Below are 22,179 nucleotides of genomic sequence, written 5' to 3'. Positions count from 1 at the left end.
TGGGCCGGATCGTCAGAAATCAGCACCTTACCTGGTCAAGCATCAGCACCTAACTTTGATTTAAGTGAGAGTCGCGTGAGCAGGCGAGAAAGTAGGCAGCTGATGCCGCATATTTGCAAAGAATGCACGAATTGAAACTGCTTCAATTTGTGATAATGAAACTGATTTGGTCGATTTTTTCAAGACTAGACCTACTTGGGGGCTGTTCGTTGTGGGCCCCCTCAAAGAGGGGGTTACAAAACCTTGATTTTCGAAAAAACCGTGGGCCACCCCGCATCAGTTTTTTACCTAGAAAATCGTTAACAATTTAACTTATGCCGAGTGTAATCCCGTTCCATAACAACACAATTGCACTTACCGCAAATATACCTATATCATGACGTCCCCAGAATCTCCAGCTATCTTAGGAGCCCGCATGTATGCCCAATATGTCGAAACTCACCGCAGTAGGGCGGATACCGCGCGGGAGGGCAGATCCAAGCCAGAATCGCTACGATCGTTCTGTAAAAGGAACGGTTACCCGTATTCGAGTACTCAGCGGCATGCTCGTAATCTCCTGATCAATGGCAGTCCTAAGATATCGATAAAGCGCAGCGGGCGGCCTTCATTGTTGACTGATGCTGAAGATCAAGCTCTCGTTGCGTATATCATGCAGCTTGATAAACTTGGTGCATATCCCGACTCACAACACGTAATATCTGCGGCCAATCTGATGCGTCAGTCACGTATACCGCCCTGTGGTCCAATTCAAATGAACTGGTACGGCCGTTGGCGTAAAAAACACCCGGAACTGCGACTTACCAAACAACAACCCGTCGAGATTACTCGCCTTAGTTGGGAGCAACAGATCGATCTTGTGGAGGCCTGGTATCGCCGCACGGCGGCTCATGCGGTAGAGCTTGGGATCACGGCTTCAGCGGCCTGGAACGCTGACGAATGTGGTACTAGAATCGGTGTGAGAGATGGCCGGATACCGGTATTGGTCGTGACGAAAAAGAGGCATGAAAAGCCACGCACCGCGGATCCGGCTAACCGTGAGAGTTGTACGTTGATAGGCGGTGGCAACGCTGTTGGGCAGTCGCTACCGCCCTTCTGTATCTTCACAAAGTGGCCAACGAGCGATTGGCTTGATCTGGATCTGCCTGAGGGTATCGTTTTTACGCGGTCAGAAACGGGGTTTTCCAACGGAGATATCCAGCTCACCTGGATACAGCATTTCAACCGGTATTCGTGGCCAGAAGTTGCTGCCGTGCAATCGATCGGATCTCCCACGTTGAAAGAGTGGTTTGGTCATGACTTTGACGTCAGATTCGACTTTGTGAACCGCACTGCGGCCAAAATCGATCCAAATTCACAGCGGGCCAAAACACGTATTTGGAGGTGGCTTTTTCTCGACGGCTTTACCGGCCACTTTGGCATGGAGATACTTGATTATTGCCTCAGATTTGATATCGAGATCGTTATTTTACCGCCTCATTCAACGCATTATATGCAGCCCATGGACGTATCCGTGTTCACTCACCTGAAAAACGAGTTGCAGGCGGTCCTGCATGAGCATATAAACACCGGTATTCCGGTGTTCACCCGCTCAGATTTCGTTGCTGCGATTCGAGTAAGTCGTTTTCGATCTACAGGTTAATTTAGCGGTAAACTGATATATCTTCCCTTAACTTAGCGCTGCTGGCAAACGGCTTTCACAACTGGCCACGTAATAAGCGGTTTCCAAGATACAGGCTTGTTTCCTGTCGACGGCACCAAAGTGCTCGCCAAACTGCGTGGCCACGCCACGGCAGCGAATACACCGCGATATCCGGACTCCCTTCCTACCGCTGAACGATTTTCACGGGCCAAATATGCGGCAAGCCGTATGGCGGCCAAGGCGCACCACTTTAGTTCAGATACCGTTGATGCTATCTCGGATTTACAAGCCGTTGCCAACGAGGCGATCATCCTACAGCAACGCGTTGCCCAAGAGCAGACGAATAAGCAAAAACGCCTTCAACGCGCTTCACGTTACAAAGTCAAAATGACGTTGAAGTCAAAAGACAAGCAGTTCCAGACCGCTAATACGTTAGAAGATATGCGGGTCGCTCACGAAGCCAAACAGGCGTTGATCGAGGAAACAGCCCTATACCAACAAGAAAAGTTCGTCAGAGATGCGTGGTATAGGGATAAGAATCAGGCTATTCAACGCTGGCGAGAAACAGAGGGCATGCCCAACGGGATTAAGATACAACAGAAGAGATATCTGGAGGACCTCGGCTTCACGCCGGAGAACGTTCCGGCGGTCAGGGAACGCCCTGGAAAAAGGAAGAAGACCGATTCACAGCCCTCACAGTCATGGTTCGTCGATAAAGGGCCAATTTCAGCTGGAAATACAAGTACCCAGATCAATATTACCGTGGATACCGACTCTGCCTGTTCTATCAGCATATGCGTATCACGATCCTCGCAATCAGCCTCACCTCCCGCCCCAAACAGGCCTTCCAAACCGTTCCCACGGTATATACCATTGGCTACACCCTCTCCCCGTCAACTTCAGGATACGAGACCGCTTGAAGACCGTTCCTCGCCGCCAATACCGGGTGGTAGAAAGGATGAGTTGGAAGTACCCGGGTCGCCTTGTGACCGCTTGAGCGACCGGAAAAGGGCGATTGAGCCAAAACTCCAGAAATAGATATCTACAGCGCAATTCACGGCTTCAATTTATCTGCAAATTCTAACCTTTTTCGTGGGTGTAGTGTTTACGAACGTGAATCGAACTTTCATGAGCTACTTTGTTAGCGATCTGCTAACAAATTTGCTGGCCCACGGTTTTTTCGAAAATCAAGGTTTTGTAACCCCCTCTTTGAGGGGGCCCACAACGAACAGCCCCCAAGTAATTGCCACCCCTCTCGATGGCATACTGCTTCCGTAAAGCTACAGCTTCATCTAAAAATCCAACCGAAACCTTGGGCAATATCATATCGGCCGCTTTATTAAAATTATTTGGGCTGAATTGATTAAGCAGCATTGTTGGGACGATTTAAATGGTGATTTGCACGGAAAATCTTTGCAATCCTAGCCCTAAAGCTCCGGTTGCGGATTTTTTTTATGGCGGCTTTTAAGAGTTGCAGGTTCTGGCAGCTCAAAGGGTGATTTCGCAGGGTCAAAAACAGGCCTAAGGTATTATAAACCAGCTTCGGTAGGCGTGGGAAATGCTGCAACTGGTTCTCTTAACGGTCGTACAAACTCTAAAATAAACTTCATAATACTGTTGTAAGCCTACGATGCAGTCAAGGAACTCAAAAGTTGAAAAAAGATAGAAAACCTCAAAATCTAAAATACCCGGCTGTATTAATAGCGGGAAAAGGGTGCAAGGGTTAGATTCCTATTGAAAAGTATCACGGCGCTGGGAGTTCGTCTTTTGCTGCGTATTGGCCCAATATTGGATTACCATCATGGTTCTTTCGCATTTATATAATTAATTGCCAAAGGTAACCGGCGGCAACACCCCTGAGAGACTGCTTACCATCATCTTGTCAACCAATCAATTTCTCGGACCAATTATATGCCCCGAAAACGATAATCGGTTGGGGGTAAAGGGATTACGGCGGCGAACCCGTGGCTCCAAATACCCCTGTAGCTCGTAAAAGGTGCCCAGGCATTGTAGCGTCTTTCATCATTGGTGCTTCCCCGGTCGATATCCTCGAAACAGGCATAGTTTCTCACAAAAGCCTCCCAGTGCAGCTGCGGTCACAAGAGGATTTTGGCAAATGGCATGGCTGCCTCTGGCTATTGGAATATTACCTTAACCACGCGGTTCGATAACGTTGTCGCGGCAAGGCGGTACAATTGCGCCCTTTCTGCACCTTCGGGTATTACCGAGGTAGGTTACAGATAAGGTATCCGAACTCCTTGGCCACTCATTGGAGCTGCCAAGGGCGTCCTTTGGGCTGCACATCTGTCATCTCGTCCGATGCCGGCCCAAGGCCTGCTGCCTTGGGAACATGCCAGGTAGCAAAATGAATTAATAAAACAACTAATGTGATTATACTGGTATGCTAAACGTGTATTATAACATCTTGCTTCGGCCATATACAAAATTAAAAATATTTGATTAGGGGTGGCGGTTGAAGGGTGCTTTAACCTATGCGAACAATCACACCTGTGGCGGAGCCTGTATCCCCGTTCGAATGCAAAAGCTCGAATAAAACAATTTCTTTCATTCTCTAACCTTTTATGCATTTTTCTGCCCGAGGTTTCCTCGCCACTACCAGCCCAAACCTTTAATTTGTAGCCCGGCCAGGTCACGGAGCAGGATACCATGGGAGCACCGATCCAAGGAGGCCAAGCCACGTTAAACCCCGTACCACGGACAAGCTTTGCGGATGACTTTGTTGATGGGGGCATGAGAGCCAGGTGCCTGATACTCATGGAGACAGGAGACTTAAGAACCTGAGCCTGACCAGCGGTGGTTATGGTCCCCGCCAGCTTTCGGGCGACTTCCTAGAGGACGTGACCCGGATCTGGCGGATCAGTGGCCCCGAGGCTGATAACTACCGTGATGTTTTATACCAATCATTAGCCCCCCTGTTGGAATAGAAGGATAGCGTTCAAGTTATCAATTCAATTGATGACTCACGTGCAGACCCACACGTGACTCATCTGATTCTCGGTCACGGGTATAAGAGGGAAAAGACGATTAGAAGCTCGAACGTAGACAGATTAGTCGTTAGACAAGAATATACTACCTTTTACTCAACTCGCTGCGATGGTCGCATGTATAAGCGAGCTGCCAGCCGTGACAGGCGCGAACCGTTGGAATATCGAGAAAATGTTGAAAATGGTCCACCTGTTCTGTTCCTTGAGTGTCCACGTAGTTCAAACGCAGTTCATGGAGGCACGAAAGAGGCACATGGAATGCTGTTCCCGTGGCGCCCTGCGTAGAGCCTTGGGGCCCCTGTTGTATTCGCTTTGTGATGGCCCGTTCGATGAATTCAAGCTTTTCGGGTTTTTCGGAAAAGGGAATTTGCAAGATTTCTATGTTGGAGACAATCATCATGAACAGTGCCTGGAAACCAATGGCGTATTCATCCATGCGAGTGGGCTCGAGCTCGTCTCTCTCGACCAGCTCGTCGCGATCGCGTTGATCCGGGTTTGTGTCAACCAGCTCGAGGTATTTTCCGATCGCAGCATCGAGGTGCGGCGAGGAACGAAAAGAAGCGAGCCTTTGGCGAAACTACACGGGCACAGCAAGGTACAAAGCATCTCTATCATTGTAGTGACGAGCATGGCCAAACAAGGACAAGTTAAGAACGCGAACGCAACCAGCAAGATCGGGCCGCTCCACCAAAGTCCGCAGAAGCTTTGGCGTCGTAGAGACCGTATGAAAGAGGAGTGGCTGGGCCATGCGTCGGAAGGCTATGCAGACGAGTGAAAGGGACGCAAGGGATTGCATTAAAATCGAGGTTTCGTTCCCGCATGCTCTTTTGCACCAAAATGGCAAATGGCCACAATTAATGGATTCTTGCGATGCTGTAAAGAATGTGAAGATATGTTGCCATAATTCCTCTGGCAAGTGAGCCATTGTGTGGATGTCGTACTGTGGGCTGAGTGAAGAGATACGAGATCAGGCGGACCGATGATATGGTACAACGGAAAACGAAAACCGTGGCGTGTAGGCTTGTTCAGAAGTTTCGTATCATTCAAAATGCTTGCTACGAGGTGTTTAATCAATAGCAGACTGGTAGCAGGCGCCAAAACGCCACGTCATACATTCGACGTGACGATGTTGATGTTGTTGGTGACGGATGCAGCAGAATCTCGCGGCGTGGCTGCATACATACCAACCCCTGAATGAATATGAATGGAGCACTTTAGGCAAGAATTTGGGCGAATTGTAAGTGTGTGTTTAAGAAATAAATGGAGCAAAAAACAAAGGGAAGTACATTATGGGGCCTCATAGATAAAGTGTAAGTACAGGGTACATGACCCACTGTACCTACCTCACTGTAACGTATGCGGCGGGTGCAAACCCCGCATTTGGGTCGATAGCTAATCACGCGCCGACACCGCTTCATTGCATTTGTTTACATGGGACTCCCGTGCATTTTGCAACACCAAATTATGCCTGCGGCATGCATGAACAATTAAGAACCAAACCATGGAGCAACCTGCACAATGACTTTGGCCATCATGAGAAATCGAGACTGCTCAAGGCAACACCGTCCGATGACCACTGAGCCATGCGATAACAATGGCATCCAACCAATCAATATCCCTCCTTGCGCGCGCAAGGTCAGCCAGACTTGCACCCAACACCAACAACAAGCAGCCACCGGTGAACTCGTCCACAGGCGGAGGTGCACCTATTCCCGGCCCCAGTAGCACTTCATCGCCCAACGTTTCGCTCTTCTTGACGAATCTGCGCCTGCTCGACCTTGATTCGTTGCCCGATTGGCCCGACATCAACCCGTTGACCTTTACCAACAAGGATCTTGCACAGGGTCAAAAGAAGCGTATCCAGTCGGTGGAATGGGCACTCTACCAGCTATTTGATCTCTGGGACGCGGAGGAGACGCGAAATGTCTGTCAATTGGAATCTTGCTTGAGATGTTGATATCCCTTCAACGATTCTAACACGCATGCCGAAAACAGAAACTCAAACCATTCTTCCCCCCGCTCGACCAACTACAATCAACCAATCTTCGCGCCGCTCTTTTACGATGCCTCGAACAGGCCAAGAAGAATGGCGTCCTCGGCCGCGATGCTGTGGTGCGGAGGACCATGCTGGATGAATGCAAGGGCGAACGACTAGAAGAGGTCCTTGCCACTTTTTCATCCGCCGTACTGAAGAAGATGGTGTCGGAGGCGAGCCTCAACGGCAAAGAGCACCTGACAATTGCCGAGACTCTCGCCCTGGAGAACCGCGGGTACTCTGGCGACACGGCACAGATCACGGCCCTGGTGTTGGCCCACCGCGCGTCACTGAGCAAGACGCTGCGAGAGAGGCGGGAGGCACGGGGGCGGTACAAAGACCTGGCGCAGCTGCTGGATCTAAAAGAGCGTGGGATCTCGAGGCGGAAGCTGCAGCTGGGGGAGGTCAAGGCCCATGCGGCGGACGGCATGTCCGAGGACGAAAAGCTGGCGTTATGGCGGGCGGTGCGGAACAACTGGGCCGGCAACGAGCGCTGGATGGAGGCGCTGCTCTATGGTGACGCTCCGCGGGACGGCCTGCTCACGGCACCTTTTGACCGCGTGTGGAGGCGGGTGCAGTCCGGGCGCTTGGCTGAGTTGGAGGCGCATTGCGAGCCTGGTTTGATCGAGCAGCTGGACGGCCGAGTCAAGATGCAAAAGGAGAGGCTGCAGAAGTGGCAGACGTTCCGGCGGGACATGTTTGGCACGGACTTGATCAAGGAAGACCGGGCGCAGAAGAGAAAGTCTCTGACGCTTGATCATGTGGCCAAACCTAGGGGCATTGATCTCGGTTTTGGGGCGCATGAAAACATACGATATGGCACCGCGAGTCCCATGAAGCTGGCGGCTAAACCACAGTCCCTCAAACCGGAGTATAAAGCCTTGGTCGATGATTTGCAGGAGGAACTGGATTCTATCAACAAAGGGCAATCAAACCCGTTCGCTGGCGGGCTACAATTTGTGCAGCGCATTGATATGCGCGAGGCTGCAGCTTTGCATGCGACGGATTTGCCGGAAGAGTCGACATTTAAACATGTTGATCTTGAGGAAGACTCTGCCGAAGCCTGGTCAGCATCCAATTTTGCCAGGCCTAGTGAATCATACATGGATCCTCCTCACAAACCGTCAACCATGGCTTTGCCCGAAAAGAAACAAAACAAGAGAGCTATATCCTACAGCCAACCTGTCGAGCGCAAAAGCACTGCTCCCAAGCCCGAAGTCGAACGTACAGTCAGTGAACGGCCAAAATCACTGGTTCTTGACCAGAACACACGGCTGCCTTCAGCTGCAGGGGCCAGAACGAACAAACCACCCCTGAGTGCGCGCAACGTCTACTCCTCTGGACCTGCAGATGCCCCTGCAGCAAATGCACCCTCAAATCGCCCGGCAGCTCGACCTCGCACGCCTTCCCCGCCTCCAGCTCCGAGATATACCCCAGAGGAGCGGCCTATCGAACCCCCACAGCCAGTCGTATCCCAGACACAGCGAGAAGCGGACGCCATACTTGCATCAATATCAGCCGCGTCCCCCTCTCCCGAAAAGAAACCGCGCCACACCCTCTCGCTGGCCGAACGCACACGTCTGTCCATGGTACGTGACGTCAACGAGGGCGAGGACGAGGAGCTGGATCGCCTCTCCCTGAAGCGGCGTGGCTCCACGAGCGGCAAGAACAAGAGACCTGTCGCTGAGGGAACCATGGACGGCAACGCCGCGATCCCGGAAGAGGACGAGGCTGAGGACGATCTCGTCGCGCGCACCCGACGTAGCATGGCCAACTTTGAAGCGACTCGCCAAAAGGTACAACTGGAACGGCGGCGGTCGCAGCGCAAGGCAGCGAGGGAATCCAACGTCCACCAGCAACACAGGAGGAATGGCGGCGGCAGCATTTCTGCCATGCCTTCTACATTGGAGGAGGGGGCGGCTGAAGGAGACAGCGTGCTGGTGGATCAGATGCTAGAGCAGGGCGTTGACGACTACGAGGCCGTGTTTAAGAGTCGGCCCAAGATTCAGACGAGTCCCCGGTTAACAGCACAGTGATTTCCACATAGAATGGATTAATGATTATGGTAGCGAATAGAGGTTCCGAGCGATATAAATACTCAGTGATGTGGTAAATCGCCCCTTGCTGCCCGAATTTGCGCCAAAGGTGCACTGTAGATGCACATCTTGTGAGGTCAACTTTGCCGACATGCACCACAGCCGAACTAAGTGCGAACTGCACTCAGCCGCAGGTACGATGGCATAGATCATTTGTTGACACGGTTACACTCGCTTGCTTGAAGAGAGTGCTGTTATAATGTACTTTTGATATCAAAACATGGTTAAATGTTACATGGCCTCTGCCTTTTATCGACTAGGCGACACTGGATAGTCTATGTGTAGCAGCCTCCGAGTGCTGCCAAGCCAACACATTTAGGTTGCTGGTAGCACAAGATCTTCTACCAACCCTGCTTGACCAACTGCTGAACCCTCTTGACAGTGGCTACAAAGCTGGTCTTGAATCTGGCCCTCCACCTCTGGCTCTTGAGTCTCTTCCTCTTCAGACCGCCTCTCTCGTGGAAACGCTGGCGATGGAAATCACCGGCAACATTGTTCCTCCTCACTAGAAGCTGTAATAGTTGAAACGCTTTGGCGGCGTCCACGTTGGGGGTGGTGGGAACGGTCCTGCCTAGAACGGGTCGGAGGCGTTTGCTCCATTCCTGTGTGATGGCTTGCATACGATGTTTCTCAAGGAAGCTGTCGAGGTTGAACTGCTGCGAGCCGGGCAGGTTGCCCATGGAAGTGGCCCTTTTGGCCTCGTTGACAAAGGCTTCGCTTATGGAGGACGGACGAGAGTTGAAAAGCTTGTATTTTCCGATGGCGATCCGGTTAAAGGTATTCTGGGTATTGGCAGTGGCGTTGGCGCTGCGGCCCCCAATGGTGGACGACGACCTCGGCTTGACCCAGGTTGACATGTCATCGCGGCTGGCCGTCGCCGACTTGTCAGTGGCGGGGACGGGCCACGTATTGACGGACGCCGCCGGCGCCGTCGTTTGCGTGGCGGATGTGTTGTCAAGTGCTGTTGATTCTGTCGCTGAGGTGATTGAGGATTGTTGACGGACGATTGACGATGCCGCCGGGGTACTCCTCCTCATGGCGAGGAGAGCGGCCGTCACTCGCGTCGAGGACGTCGCTGTGCGCAGGGCGCTTTGGACGGCGTGTCGTGCCTCCATTTTCTGCTTCGGAGGGCAAGGTCAGAACTGAGTTTCATGAACACAAATCGCTGGGGATGAACATTGATGATGGCCCACACTTACGGGGTATGTTAGTTGACGTTCTCCAGGCCAATTGAGGTGGAGGACTCGTCCTGGCAGAGGTTGGATTCTGTCGGTTTTCGTCACGTAACTTTTGTCGATAGCTATCCGCGCCTGTAGGATTTTTCGAGCTACGACGAGTAATCGGAACCGGCCGGCACCCTGTCTTCGGGATTTGGCAAATGCAATAATCCGAGTTTTTGGAAGCGACATTTGGCTCGTGATTGGCCAGATTCATGGGCTAGGCTAGCGTTGCCCCACTGTGATGATCAGCGCAGCGCGTCTCGATTTTGGCGGCACAATGGAAGCAGGACCTGGTCGTGAATTTTCATGGCCATCAATTCAATCTTTGAATGCGAGCTGCGTCGAGCTGCGGCAACTTCCAACTTTTCAACAACAATATCGCCGGACACACAAAGACAGCTCTGACACGACGCCTTTAGAGATACCGCTTATCATAGGGGTGTCCATATGAAGCTTCGAACTGTGTCAGATTAAGGAAGAAGACACCAGCAGAGTTTGCCGATATGGCTTATAATCCTTATGGCAGTACGATCGCACACCTTCGCCCCAACCAAAGATTGCGCGCATCGCTCCTTGGATACGTTTGGTTATGAACTCACAATCTGACTGGCAAAATTGCAGGACCACAATATGGCGCGCCGCCCAACTACCCACCGTTTCCAGGCGCTGGTGCAGGACCGCCTGGGATGGCCCCTCCTCCAGGTCTAGGTAAGAAAGCTCTCGTCCCAATGCGCAGTCCACGTCCGCAAATTTCCATCGGCCAACTGACATCAAATCTAGGCCCGCCACCAGGCATGTCCTCCGCCCCTGGCATGGCACCCCCTCCTGGTGTCCAACAGCTCCACCAAAGTAATCCCATCCAGGCTAATCGACCAGGCGGTGTTCCCCCTTCCTTCCAGCCACCCGCGAACCTTCCGAATATCAACTTTAACGCTCCAGTTATCCGCCTCGGCTCTACGACGTCTTCACTGCCAAACAAGCCAGGTGGCGGTCCACCCACCGGCCCGGCCGGTCCAACAGGCAGCCACCACCGACGAGGGGAGACCGAGACGCCGGCATCTGAGCGCGCAGAACGTGATGGGGACAGGGACCGTACACGCGGCGGCGGTGGCAGGCAAGGGTTTGGTCACGATCGTGGTCTTGAGCAAGCGAGGCAGAATCTGCGGGAGAGCATACACAATCTGATGCAGCCGACGCCAGAAGAGAAGCTCAGGACTCTATTTGTGCACAAGGTTCCGGCCGGAGTGGGCGGCGAGGCGGGTCTTCAGAGAATACTCAACGCGGCCGGGAAGCTGCGGCGATGGGACTCGGCCAAGTCGCAACTTTCGGAGAACAAGGACCAGGTATTTGGATTTGCTCAGTACGATGATGCCGACTCGATCGTGACCGCGGTTGCGCTGTTGAAGGATCTCTACGTCCCGAAAGAGAAGCAGGAACCCGGCGAGACGAAGGAGGGTGGTGAGCAAAAAGCAGAGCCTGAGCCAGTCAAGTCAGAAACAGAACCTTCCGAGGAAAACGGGGAGAAGAAGGAGGATGTCGATGATGGCCCCTACAGAGGCATTGAAAAGGTGAAGCTTGCTGTGGTTGTCGACGAGGCTACCATGAAGTATATTGAGCACTACAAGGAAGACAGGGGAGACGACTTTGAGGCCGAAACAAAAAATAGGCTTGCAGCAGCCGAAGGGAAGCTCAAGGAGGTCTTGGACGACATGTTCCTCCCCAAGGAAAAGAATACGAAAGACGGAGATGGCGACGTCACAATGGGCGAGACGGCACAGGGAGACGTTGAGGTCATCAACATACCCTTGGCTCAAGAAGACGAGCTGGCAGAAATTCCAGCTGAGATGAGAGAAATTGTGGCAGCCGAGATCGCCGCATTCCGAGAACGAAGTAACCAAAGAGACCAGGAGCGACTGCGGAAAGAGGAGGAGATGGAGGAGGCGGAGCGTATACGTAGCGGGAGGGCCCTGCGGGCACAACGTGGTATGGAGTCGCCACCGACAGATTCACGTGTCCCCAACGCACCCTCAGGGCCTAGGGGACAAAACGGTACGGCGAGGGGAGGTGCTTCGAATTCTGTAAACTTTGTCAACGGTGGAGCCATCAACGGAGACGGCCAATACTGGCGAGACGATGACACCGATGCTTCAGACGAGGAGCTACACCGGCGGGAAGTCTCGAAACAGAAGTCAGAGGACGACAAAGTGTATCTGGAGGCGGAGCGCAAATGGGCGAACCGTGAAAGGGCACGTCAGGCTGCGTTGGACCGAGAGCAAGAACGCGACCGCGCGGATGTGGAGAACGCGGCGCGGCGCAAGGCTGACCAGCTCGAACGAGATCGTTCGCTCGCCGAGGATGAGGCTAGCGGCAAGCACAAGAGCAGTCATCTTTACTACCGCGACAGGGGTGCCTGGGCAAGGCGCCGGGTGCACGAGCTGGCTGAGGAGAGGGCGCGCGACGACGCAGACCGGAGGGCCGAAGCGGATGAAAAGCGACGCGAGGAGGCCCAGATGGAGCGTGCCAGGGGTATGGCCGACTCTTTCCTAGAGCAGCAGGAGCGCGAGATGGACATACGGCAACCGGAGGAGGCAGCACCGGCTGCAGCGCCGCAGCGTTTCACCATCTCTCTTGGAGCAGCAGCACAAAAGGCCCAGACGACTCGGGCTCCGGCAACACGGCGGACGTTTGCAGATGTCGAGGGCCTGTTGGACGACGAGGAGCAGGAGGGCAAGACGCGCAAGCTGGTGCCCATCAAGTTCGAGCCGCTGTCGGCTGGGCAGACCATGACGGAGGAGGAGGTGCAGAAGGCGGTGCGGGCATTGGCTCAGGAGATCCCGACGGAGAAGGAGGGCCTCTGGGCTTGGGACGTCAAGTGGGACTACATGGAGGAGTCGATCATTCAGGAGAAGCTGCGGCCGTTTGTGGAGAAGAAGGTGGTCGAGTACCTGGGCGTGCAGGAGGAGATTCTCGTCAACGTCGTGGTGGACCACCTGCGCAAGCACAGCAAGCCGCAGGAGCTCGTCGAGGAACTCGAGGGCCCGCTGGACGAGGATGGAGAGGACCTGATCAAGAAGCTCTGGCGAATGGTCATTTTCTTCACAGAAAGCGAGAAGCGCGGATTACCGGCTTAGGGGCCTGGAGACGCGTGACAGCTATTGTCGTTTGATATTGGGCAAACATGGCAGACTAATACCATTGGAGCGACGGTGCTTGATCAATAATCATGCTGAAAAGATCTAGTTTCGGGGCTCAGGTTAACCACAATTATCATGTATGTGTATACTTGTACCCTAGTTAGAAAGGATTATAACGGCTGTTCATCTCACACCACACTGCAACTTAAACAGCTTAACCTAGATTGATACGAACATGACTATGGATCAGAACCAAGACTGCCGTCAACGGGAAGTTCCACAGGAGCGGGTTCAGGGGCACGGTTGCGGTAAGATGAACTGCGGGGATGCAACCCAAACTGCCGAGGCAATCCGGTCCAACAATCCGGGGTGTATGGCTCACGTGATGTGGAGATTGAATGGACTGGTCAAGTTGACATGAACAACAAACATCAAACCACTTGTGCTTTGTCTGCCCGGTACATGATATTCTGAATGGTCTCATAACACGGTCAAGCCTATCATATCCATCAATTGTTCAAACTAGTTAGCACCATGTCGCCTCCTACGTTCACATCACCACCACCCGAGGTCGCAAACACTCTCGTGACGTTTCCATCACCGCACGTCCTGCTTGCCACTCTCAACAGACCAAAACAGCTCAATGCCATTCCTACCGTAAGTTTTTTTTTGTCTTGACACAAGTCTGCAGCAGCGCAGTCACGGATTTTTTTATCTTTCTGTCCCACTTAATACACATCATGGCATTCGGGTCATCTGCTCTGTGCTTGCAAGCTTCGCCAAGGCCCTTTCCGGCGCCTTGATCCCCCCGGCCTCGCTCCGAATAATGGCAATATGCCCGCTAACGCCAGACCTTGACTGCAGTTTCAACATAGAGACATGGAACTCCTCTGGCAGTGGTACGACAGCGAGCCGACGCTCCGGTGCGCAGTACTGACGGGCACGGGGCGGGCTTTTTGCGCGGGCGCGGACCTGCGTCAGTGGAACGACACTCACGCGGCGGCAAAGGACGGCGAGGAGCCGCGCCGGCACGTCCCTATCAGCACGGCCGGGTTCGGCGGCATGGGCAACCGGGTGGGCAAGAAGCCCATCGTGATTGCGTGCAACGGCCTCGCCTTTGGCGGCGGCATGGAGATGGTCATCAACGCCGACATGGTGGTGGCCGGCACGTCGGCAAAGTTTGGCCTGCCCGAGGCGGGCAAGGGCGTCGTGGTCCTCGGGGGCGCGCTGCCCAGGCTCATCAGGACGGTGGGCAAGCAGCGCGCCAGCGAGCTGACCCTCCTCGGCAGGACCGGCTACACGGCCGAGCAGATGCGCGACTGGGGTATTGTCAACTTTGTGGTCGAGGAGGCCAGGGTCCTGGAGGAGGCGCTCAAGGTCGCCGGCGAGGTCGCGGCCAACTCGCCCGACTCCGTTATTGTGAACCGCGAGGGGCTGAGGCTGGGTTGGGAGGGCGTCGGGCCGGAGCTTGGGACCGCGATGCTGGCGCAGGGCATGTTTGGGCGGATCGACGGCGGGGAGAACATGCAGGAGGGGGTCAGGAGCTTTGTGGAGAGGAGAAAGCCGAAGTGGGTCGACAGCAAGTTGTAAGTATAAAAGCCTTGATTGTGGAAAATTAATGTCTCGTGCGAGGATATGACTGTCATGACCAGTTGTTTGTTCCAATTGTTCATTTACTCTATCGAATCACCCTTGCCCACTCCTGCCTGCCCAAGTTTCTTTTCCAACTCTCGTCCCCATGCGTCCGGATTTCTTCAATCGCCAATTCATCCAGCTCGGCCGACCACTCGTCAAAACTGTGCCCATTATCCACCCCAGGACCCTTCCAATCCGCGACTTGTCCACCAACATCAATTTGGCCACCAAATGGCAGGCAAGCACCCAGGTCGATCAAAACTGTCTGCCCCGCAGCATTCGACATGATGTTGGACTGGCTGATGTCTTTGTGCGCGAGCACCATAGCGTGCAGATTGGCGAGTCGCCGCCAGTACACGGTCCATGCAGCCTCTTCGATGGCACGCCGGGAACTCGTCCGCCGTCTGGTGCCAGATGCGATGGAAGAGGTCATGCCGGTAGCGAGGGAGGGCCAAGTGCACGATGCGGTTTGCCCGTCGTCAACACAGCCCAGGTAGTGACCCAGAGCAGGGTGCAGCTGCGGAGCTGCGCAAAATCCTCTCGTGGGTCCTGGCCTCGTCGAGGGGGGCTCTGTGCTGATGGGTCGCCGCTGTCATGGCTTGGGACGCGCGGAGCGTTGAAAAAGACCTCGCGGGCGGTAGAGGATGCGAGATCGAACACGATGAACTCTCCCTCGCCGGGGAATAAGGGTACATATTTCCCCTAAAAATGGCTTGAAGTTGCTTGATGAGGCTGTCGAATCCAGCTGTGTTGGTGTGTTCCCCGATCTTGGGCCATTCTTTGCGGTCTGCCGGTGGTGGCCGCTCAACGCGCCAGCAGTCGTAGCTCTCAAGGGCCACAGTGATGACTGTTCTTGCGCTACTGTCGACTTCTCCCATCTCTATTTCAGGTATGGCTGGGTGGCACGTCATTACCCCAATTGACCGACCTCTAGAAGGGCCCATGGTCCCAGCATGCGCCGACGACACTGAAGGACCTCTCTGCTTCTGTCAAGACTTGTGAGTTATGAGGATGGCATGAGAATTGCACAATGCAACACGCGCCAGATAAATTTTTATGTTCTCACTTTCTTCTCCCGGAACGAACATCAAGAGGCGCGGGGTTTTGCCATATCACTTGGAATCGGGAAAGAATTCTCTTCGCCATGCACCAATGACGAGTGAGTATCCTCTTCACGGATCGATCGGTATTACGATCGGGATATTCTCGGGCCTGCCAGGCGGGAACAAGGGATGCGACGTGGTCGCACTTCTAGCGAGCATTACCCAAATCAGACAAAGAACTCGAATGTCAAGCCTTTATCCACACAACTCTTTTCGGGAGGTGAAAGGATGCTAGACAAACAATGAAAAACATTGACGCCACAGATGAGTTTTATGTCGAGCGAGGATCTATCGCAACGGGTAAGGGCAAATTCTTTTTAATACGAACTAAAGCCGCTGGAAGTCCTATATTCCCATTTTTAACAGTGACGATGTCGGTATCTGCACTACGGAGACGGTAGAGCGAGATCCTTCCATCAGTGGAGACTTTATGGTTCCTGAGTCCAAAGGAGTTTCAGGCAGCCCCGGGACGTCACGGGTAAGTTTAAGTAGAGAGTTGGGCATAAAGTCATGCCTCTACTACAGAGATAAGTACCTTGAATAGGCAAATGTATATGTAAATACGGTGTTGGCAGGTATAAACACGTGTATGGGCACCTGCCACGGCCCTCAGTACACAGGGGCGGTAGACAAACACAATTCTCTGCGAGACAGACTATACAGTCAAGCCCGAAAGCGCTCCCATTTTTCCTCCGCCGAGCAGTTGATGGCGTCCCAGGTGATCGGGGACGATTGCAAGGTCGGTGATGCGACCCGTATCCTGGAGGTCTCCAGAAAGGGATAGGGCGCTGGGCACCCCGTGACGTCGATGATGGAGGAACGATGGTAGCAAGGCCTCTACGAGATGAGTAGAACGCACAAAGAGGCGCTCTATCAAACAAGTTGTGTTGCTGGCCTCCCGGTCCAGACTGTGCCCAGTGTACTCTGGCGGCGTATGTCGAGCATAAAGTATGTAGTGTTAGTCAAAATCGGGCATGGTCACAACTCAATGTCTAAGACAGCCAGCAGGAGCTGTGGTGATGGTGCTGGCAGGGCCTATACGTTCACTAAGGGCGGTGTTAGTCGGTTTTCCGAAAATAAAAGTATACGTTAATATCGCGCTGCGGAGGCTACATCAAAAGACAAGGTGGTGGGGACAAGGTAGCAGCTTCAAGCAATTAAAAAACAATGTCTAATATTTTTCAAATGTGGGACTTACCGTGTGCATACAATCTTCAGAATATTTGATCCCTAGGCAGTGGGCTAGACTTCAAAGGCAGGCTCGTCTGATCGGGTGAGACATGAATTGCCAAAGGCTTACAAGTAGGACCATCAATGCGGCAAAGCCTTGTGAACGGTCGGCTTCTGGAGTCGCCCAATCTCAGCGTCTATCTCCTCATTGAGCAGATAGAATCCCCGGCAGAGATCTTCGTCCCACCGGCCATACAGCCGCAGCAGGATGAACTCGGCCGCATAGTACAGTTCCTGAAGCCACTCGCTGCAGTAGCCCAGCTCGAGAAGATGAGCGCGCTCGCGGGCGAGCAAGGTACGGATGCTGAGCAGGCTGTGATTGGCGAAGTCTTCTTGATCAGACTCGCCAGACGCGTAATCTGACAGATCTGTCACCATGGATGATTTATCCGTGTTATCGTCGTCGACATCACCGTCAAGCCACGACGACGACGACGAGTCGTCATCGATAGCATCCCCTTCCTCCTCGTCGTCGTCTTTGTCGCTCTCGCCGACAAAGTACATGCTAGTGGCGCTCTGGTATATGTGGCCACCCAGGCACTTTTCGACCGTGAGGACAATGGAAGGGTCGAGAACGGCAAGAGGCGGCGTTATTGGTGTGGCCATGGTGGTCACGTCGTTGCGCAGCCACGAGGGGACGATGCCGACGATTTTATCGGGCGAGGGTGAGGTCTGCCCTTGAGACGTTTCATCAAAATCATCAAGATGAAACGACTCCACCGAGCATGATGTAGAGGGGGAGAGTAGTACAGAGAATTCGTCCTCGTGGTCGGCGCAGAACATGGATGTCGTGAGGCTCTTGGGGCAGTTCTGGCTCCAGTGGAAGGGGCAGACGCAAAGGACGCAGTCTGCTGGATGACAGCCTCTGAAGCAGAAGCACTTCGGCAATGGCTCCGTGGGAACAGAGTCAGAGGCCATGGTGAATTTGTAAGACATACCTGGGTTTGTAGTTGCTATTTGAAGATGGGCCTTTCAGGAAAACTTTCTGTTTGGATCCTGGTGAAGCAAAGGCAGTGAGTGCTTGCGAGGAAATTCGATTCTGGTGTGTTCTGTTCTAGGTGTATTGGGAACAGTCCGGCTAAATCCCAATTCTGATGATGGCAAGTGAGTACAACTAACTCCAAAGGCCAGTTCATGTTTGCTTTGCAGAATAATCGTGTTCTTTATATAGGATCCTTGATGCATTGATCCAAGCAATGGAGACCAGCTTCTTTGTTATGACAATGACAAAGCTTTCACAGGCTCTTTATGGCCTGATGAGGCAATTTGGAATGGGTTTAATAAAGGTACAATGTCCTATGTTACAAAGAAGACCAAGACAACAAGCAATGTTTCTTGGCGAAGCATCTCTGTAAGTCATGAATGTCAATAATTATTCACTGGAGTGGAAAAGAATCGTAGCGATGGCTTCTATATTCATTAAACACCAACAGAACAATCTCCACCTCATTCGGTCCTACCAGGATCCTGTTTTCTCTGGACAGCCAGCACCCGACTCGACACATTACAAAACAATAAATGCTAATGCTAAAAAAAGCCCGACCGGTAATCCAGGTCGTCAATTCTTGTCAACGCCATTCTCAACATGACGTGCCGATTCTGCATCCTGGTTGACAACCTTTTCGCTAAGCATAGGGCCCGCATCGCCCTTGGAATTCTCCATGGCGGTTAGCTGGCCCATTTTGCTGGTGGACACCCACTCTACAACCACAAGACAATGGTTAGTACAGGTTACAATGACTTTTTATCCGCATTCTTTGTGTACTTGTTCATTCAGACAAACGAAACAAAAAAAAAGAGAAACAACTTACTGGCTGATCTCCATGCCGAAACACCCTCTGCAGACAGCTCATCGACCTCCTCAAGAGAGCGACTGGTGAGCTCATGGTAGCAAAAGTACGCCCAGACCAGGAGGCAAACGCTCGTGGCGGCGTAGATGAATGCGACCTTGGCGGCCAGGGCGGCATAAGGCGTCGAAAGGAGATATGGAAGCGAGAAACGTAGCTGCAAAGTTGGCAACGTCGGACACCATCCAGTAGACCATGGAGGTCTTGTCACGGAGGCTGATGTGCGAGATCTCCGAGGGCACGATCTGCATGATCGAGCCAAAGGAGGCAATGTAGGTGTACGTAAACAGGATGTAAACGGCGACGATGCCCCTCTTGAGCCCGTCGGACGCCGGCTGGATGGCGCCGAGCACGCCCATCATGAGCAGCGACGAGGCGGACAGGGAGTCCATGCCGAGAAAGGTCTTGCGTCGCCCAAGGCGCTCGATGCAGGTCATGACGGTGATGGGGCCCAGGAGCAGGACGGCTCGCTTGATCATGGTGGCTGTGAAGGAATCCATCTATTTGCTCTGGGTTAGCAACAAAGAACCAGGTAGTAGTAACAAAGGGTCTTGAAGGGGCTATGTAGAAGACGTACGATGTTGAACTGCGCCAAGAACACCGTGCTATAGCTAACAGTAGAGAATTTTGACAGTTGTCAAACATTCTCGCGCATGTCTTGGTGGATTAATATGCCTCACTTGGCAGCAAACGACATTTCCGTCAGCATGCTAGAGCAGGCAGCCACGACGGCCGTAATCGTCCGCTTCTTGTTCGTACCCTTGAACATGTCGCTCCATCTGCCCTGCTCAGCCGAGCCTTCGAGAGCCTGGCGCTGTTGAGGTACCACAGCGCGTTTTTGGCCTCTTCCGACTTGCCGTTCCCCACCAGCCAGCGGGGGGAATCGGGAAGGAAGACGGACAACAGGAGTGCCAATGCCGGGAAGGCGAAGATGATGGCGAACGGCACCCTCCAGGAACTGCGGTCCGGGTACTTGCTGGTGAAGTTGGTGATGATGGACGAGACGAAGTTTGCAAAAATGTCTACATCGGGATTGCTGTGGTAAGTAAATCTGCTCATTTATGGTGTACTTGACGTATTAGGCTCGGCCATGTACATGGGAACCAGGGCGGCCTGAATAGTGTCTTGTTAGTCAGGTAGTCGCTTTTGTGTACTCGTCGCTAAATAACATAGTCCAACATACCTCCATTCCAATATGGGTTCTGAAGTATCATTCGCCGGCCAGGATCTGTCCATAAGACGTGGAGGTGTAGGAAATTGCAACGCCGGAAATGCAGATCGAGTTCATGAGCAAAAAGACAATCCTGTGCCCAAAGCGCTCGCTGAGCTGCGAGGTAATGACGACACCAACGGCATAAGTGATGAGTGGTATGGACTTGAGGTAGGCCAGCTGACTGGGGGTGAGGGGGTGAGGACTGATTTCCCTGTCGCCAGGTTATGCTCTCCAAACATCTCGATGAACTGCGAAAAATGACAAAAAGACTTTCGTTGGTACAAATAATTGCACCAGTCATCAGGACGAGTGGCAGCCTACTCGGCATGGCCTGAGTGGTGTTGAAGACACCACCCTCGAACCCATAGGAAAACACGCTGATGCCCAGGGCAAGCGCCGCCAGGAGCATATTCGAGCTGAGATGGCTCATGAGCATCACATTGCGAACCTTCATGAAACGAAACATTTTGGCGGTGTTTTCAAGAGGACGACCGGTGGAACCGCCTGTTGGAAGTCGACGGTTGACGTACCGTTCGCCTCCCTCTCTAGACGGTCGTGAAGGTACACCGGAGAAGCGTGGTACTGGCGGAATTTAAAGAGAAAAATCTACAAAATTTGGGAAGCATCATCAAGAAACTATACGGACACGCCCCTTGGACTGCCCTGTAGCTCGAAGGTTAAGCCCATTTGCGGGGCCCGGAATAGCTGCATTGACGAAGTTACAATTCTTCGCTCGAAGAGTCCAGCTTCGGGGGATGGACCCGAACGTTGGTTATTGCTATCACCATCTGTACCAGAAGCAACACGAGGATTTTATGACTTCGCTGGGCTGAGAAATACCAAGTGAGAAGTGGATACCTAGCGGTGGAAAAGGAGCCCTGCTTGCCCAGACGTGTGATAAGGCACATACAATTAGCTGTAAATCGGTCGGGATGGAGCTTGAGAAACTTGTGACTATTGCAACCATCTAGATGGAGACCAGAATAGTCTAGAACTAGATAGTTGACAGAAAGCAAATCAGCCCGACTAAATGGCATCGGATGACTACCGCATAAATGATATGGACATGCAATCGTAAAGAGATTTCCTGTGCGTGCCAGATTACTCTCCAACCTGCGCCGAGGACACAAGGACCAGCTTGTCGGTAGAACTTGTTCCCATTTATCAAGTGGTTTGGGCAAACAATGAACCGAATTTTGTTCACGAACAAATGTGCTAGGTAGGAGAAGCCAGCAAGAACTGGAAGTCAGATCTAATGCTTAGGTAGGTAATTTTGGATACTTTTGGTTCAGGGAGACACGGGGCGCAGCGCAGAATATTGGCTTTCAGTACCTGACTAGAGCCTCGAATCAGCGACTAACAGGACCCTTCACAGGCGTGGCAGTGTCAGGGGATCGCTGCGCTGGGAGCTGTCATCCCCTAGGCCTTGCTAGCACTAAGCAATAGAAACATAAGCACCCCACTTTCCTGACCCGAGGTCCCATAAAGCTTACTCTGATATGAGGCATGAAATAGGCAGCTCATTTTTAAACAAATATGAGCCAAAGTAGCCATTGTTCGCTGATTTGACAATGGCAGAAGATGAATTCGATGATTTTGCAGCTCTTTCTTTCTGATCCTGAAAGGAAACAGGTGAATGACGGCCTTTGCACAATAATCTGGGATTCGGCACTGTAGCCTTGCCACTGTTGCCAGTTCAGTTGACATATTCGTCATAGCCGAGCATTATACTCAGCCCAAAACAAATAAAATAAAACACAAGAAACATGTTACTGTCCAGCTATCTGAATCTAGGAATCATTTTCCTCACCACTACCAATGTCCTCGCCATTACTCATCCATATCATCTCGACACGAGGCAGCCAGACCAGCAACAAACTTCCACGCCCGCTCTTCAAAGGAGAAACTTTGGAATGCTGCACTGGAAGCGACAAACGCCCGCCATGGACCCGGGGGAAGGTCCCGAGGATACTTCAGCAGACGAAGACGGGCCTGTGACCCAAAGGACGGGCAGTAGCTTTT

At 52.7% G+C, this 22,179-nt stretch overlaps 10 protein-coding genes across 10 annotated transcripts; 5 read left to right on the top strand and 5 right to left on the bottom strand.

Moving 5' to 3' along the window:
• Positions 1-3,790: 3,790 nt before the first annotated feature.
• MGG_17608 (uncharacterized protein) lies at positions 3,791-4,416 on the bottom strand (the record flags this gene model as incomplete). The annotated part of the gene is made up of 2 exons (XM_003719335.1): positions 3,791-3,935; positions 4,217-4,416. The coding sequence occupies 2 exons, from the start codon at positions 4,414-4,416 to the stop codon at positions 3,791-3,793; spliced, it is 345 nt and encodes a 114-aa protein (XP_003719383.1).
• Positions 4,417-4,825: 409 nt separating this feature from the next.
• MGG_17607 (uncharacterized protein) lies at positions 4,826-5,423 on the top strand (the record flags this gene model as incomplete). The annotated part of the gene is made up of 1 exon (XM_003719334.1): positions 4,826-5,423. One exon carries the CDS (start codon positions 4,826-4,828, stop codon positions 5,417-5,419), a length of 594 nt encoding a protein of 197 aa, XP_003719382.1. The 3' UTR covers positions 5,420-5,423.
• A 661-nt stretch (positions 5,424-6,084) lies between these two features.
• Positions 6,085-8,789, top strand: MGG_12243 (uncharacterized protein). Its single transcript, XM_003719333.1, has 2 exons — positions 6,085-6,568; positions 6,640-8,789. The coding sequence occupies exons 1-2, from the start codon at positions 6,239-6,241 to the stop codon at positions 8,713-8,715; spliced, it is 2,406 nt and encodes an 801-aa protein (XP_003719381.1). The 5' UTR covers positions 6,085-6,238; the 3' UTR covers positions 8,716-8,789.
• On the bottom strand, positions 8,595-10,086 carry MGG_10140 (uncharacterized protein). Its single transcript, XM_003719332.1, has 2 exons — positions 9,975-10,086; positions 8,595-9,893 (listed from the first exon to the last, which is right to left on the bottom strand). Exon 2 carries the CDS (start codon positions 9,888-9,890, stop codon positions 9,117-9,119), a length of 774 nt encoding a protein of 257 aa, XP_003719380.1. The 5' UTR covers positions 9,891-9,893; positions 9,975-10,086; the 3' UTR covers positions 8,595-9,116.
• A 195-nt stretch (positions 10,087-10,281) lies between these two features.
• MGG_14969 (uncharacterized protein) lies at positions 10,282-13,332 on the top strand. Its single transcript, XM_003719331.1, has 3 exons — positions 10,282-10,520; positions 10,617-10,703; positions 10,776-13,332. Exons 1-3 carry the CDS (start codon positions 10,499-10,501, stop codon positions 13,124-13,126), a joined length of 2,460 nt encoding a protein of 819 aa, XP_003719379.1. The 5' UTR covers positions 10,282-10,498; the 3' UTR covers positions 13,127-13,332.
• Positions 13,333-13,524: 192 nt separating this feature from the next.
• Positions 13,525-14,784, top strand: MGG_14970 (carnitinyl-CoA dehydratase). The gene is made up of 2 exons (XM_003719330.1): positions 13,525-13,786; positions 13,994-14,784. Exons 1-2 carry the CDS (start codon positions 13,664-13,666, stop codon positions 14,717-14,719), a joined length of 849 nt encoding a protein of 282 aa, XP_003719378.1. The 5' UTR covers positions 13,525-13,663; the 3' UTR covers positions 14,720-14,784.
• A 23-nt stretch (positions 14,785-14,807) lies between these two features.
• On the bottom strand, positions 14,808-15,642 carry MGG_17606 (uncharacterized protein; the record flags this gene model as incomplete). Its single annotated transcript, XM_003719329.1, has 2 exons — positions 14,808-15,334; positions 15,432-15,642. 2 exons carry the CDS (start codon positions 15,640-15,642, stop codon positions 14,808-14,810), a joined length of 738 nt encoding a protein of 245 aa, XP_003719377.1.
• A 1,536-nt stretch (positions 15,643-17,178) lies between these two features.
• Positions 17,179-18,015, bottom strand: MGG_10144 (uncharacterized protein; the record flags this gene model as incomplete). The annotated part of the gene is made up of 1 exon (XM_003719328.1): positions 17,179-18,015. The coding sequence occupies one exon, from the start codon at positions 18,013-18,015 to the stop codon at positions 17,179-17,181; it is 837 nt and encodes a 278-aa protein (XP_003719376.1).
• Positions 18,016-18,979: 964 nt separating this feature from the next.
• MGG_10145 (uncharacterized protein) lies at positions 18,980-19,713 on the bottom strand (the record flags this gene model as incomplete). Its single annotated transcript, XM_003719327.1, has 3 exons — positions 18,980-19,444; positions 19,522-19,549; positions 19,625-19,713. The coding sequence occupies 3 exons, from the start codon at positions 19,711-19,713 to the stop codon at positions 18,980-18,982; spliced, it is 582 nt and encodes a 193-aa protein (XP_003719375.1).
• Positions 19,714-20,139: 426 nt separating this feature from the next.
• On the top strand, positions 20,140-20,716 carry MGG_17605 (uncharacterized protein; the record flags this gene model as incomplete). The annotated part of the gene is made up of 2 exons (XM_003719326.1): positions 20,140-20,325; positions 20,426-20,716. 2 exons carry the CDS (start codon positions 20,140-20,142, stop codon positions 20,714-20,716), a joined length of 477 nt encoding a protein of 158 aa, XP_003719374.1.
• Positions 20,717-22,179: the final 1,463 nt, after the last annotated feature.

The sequence above is a fragment of the Pyricularia oryzae genome, chromosome 6 (genome assembly GCF_000002495.2).
Source record: "Pyricularia oryzae 70-15 chromosome 6, whole genome shotgun sequence".
Taxonomy (NCBI): domain Eukaryota; kingdom Fungi; phylum Ascomycota; class Sordariomycetes; order Magnaporthales; family Pyriculariaceae; genus Pyricularia; species Pyricularia oryzae.
This window is presented reverse-complemented; position numbering and strand designations above follow the sequence as displayed.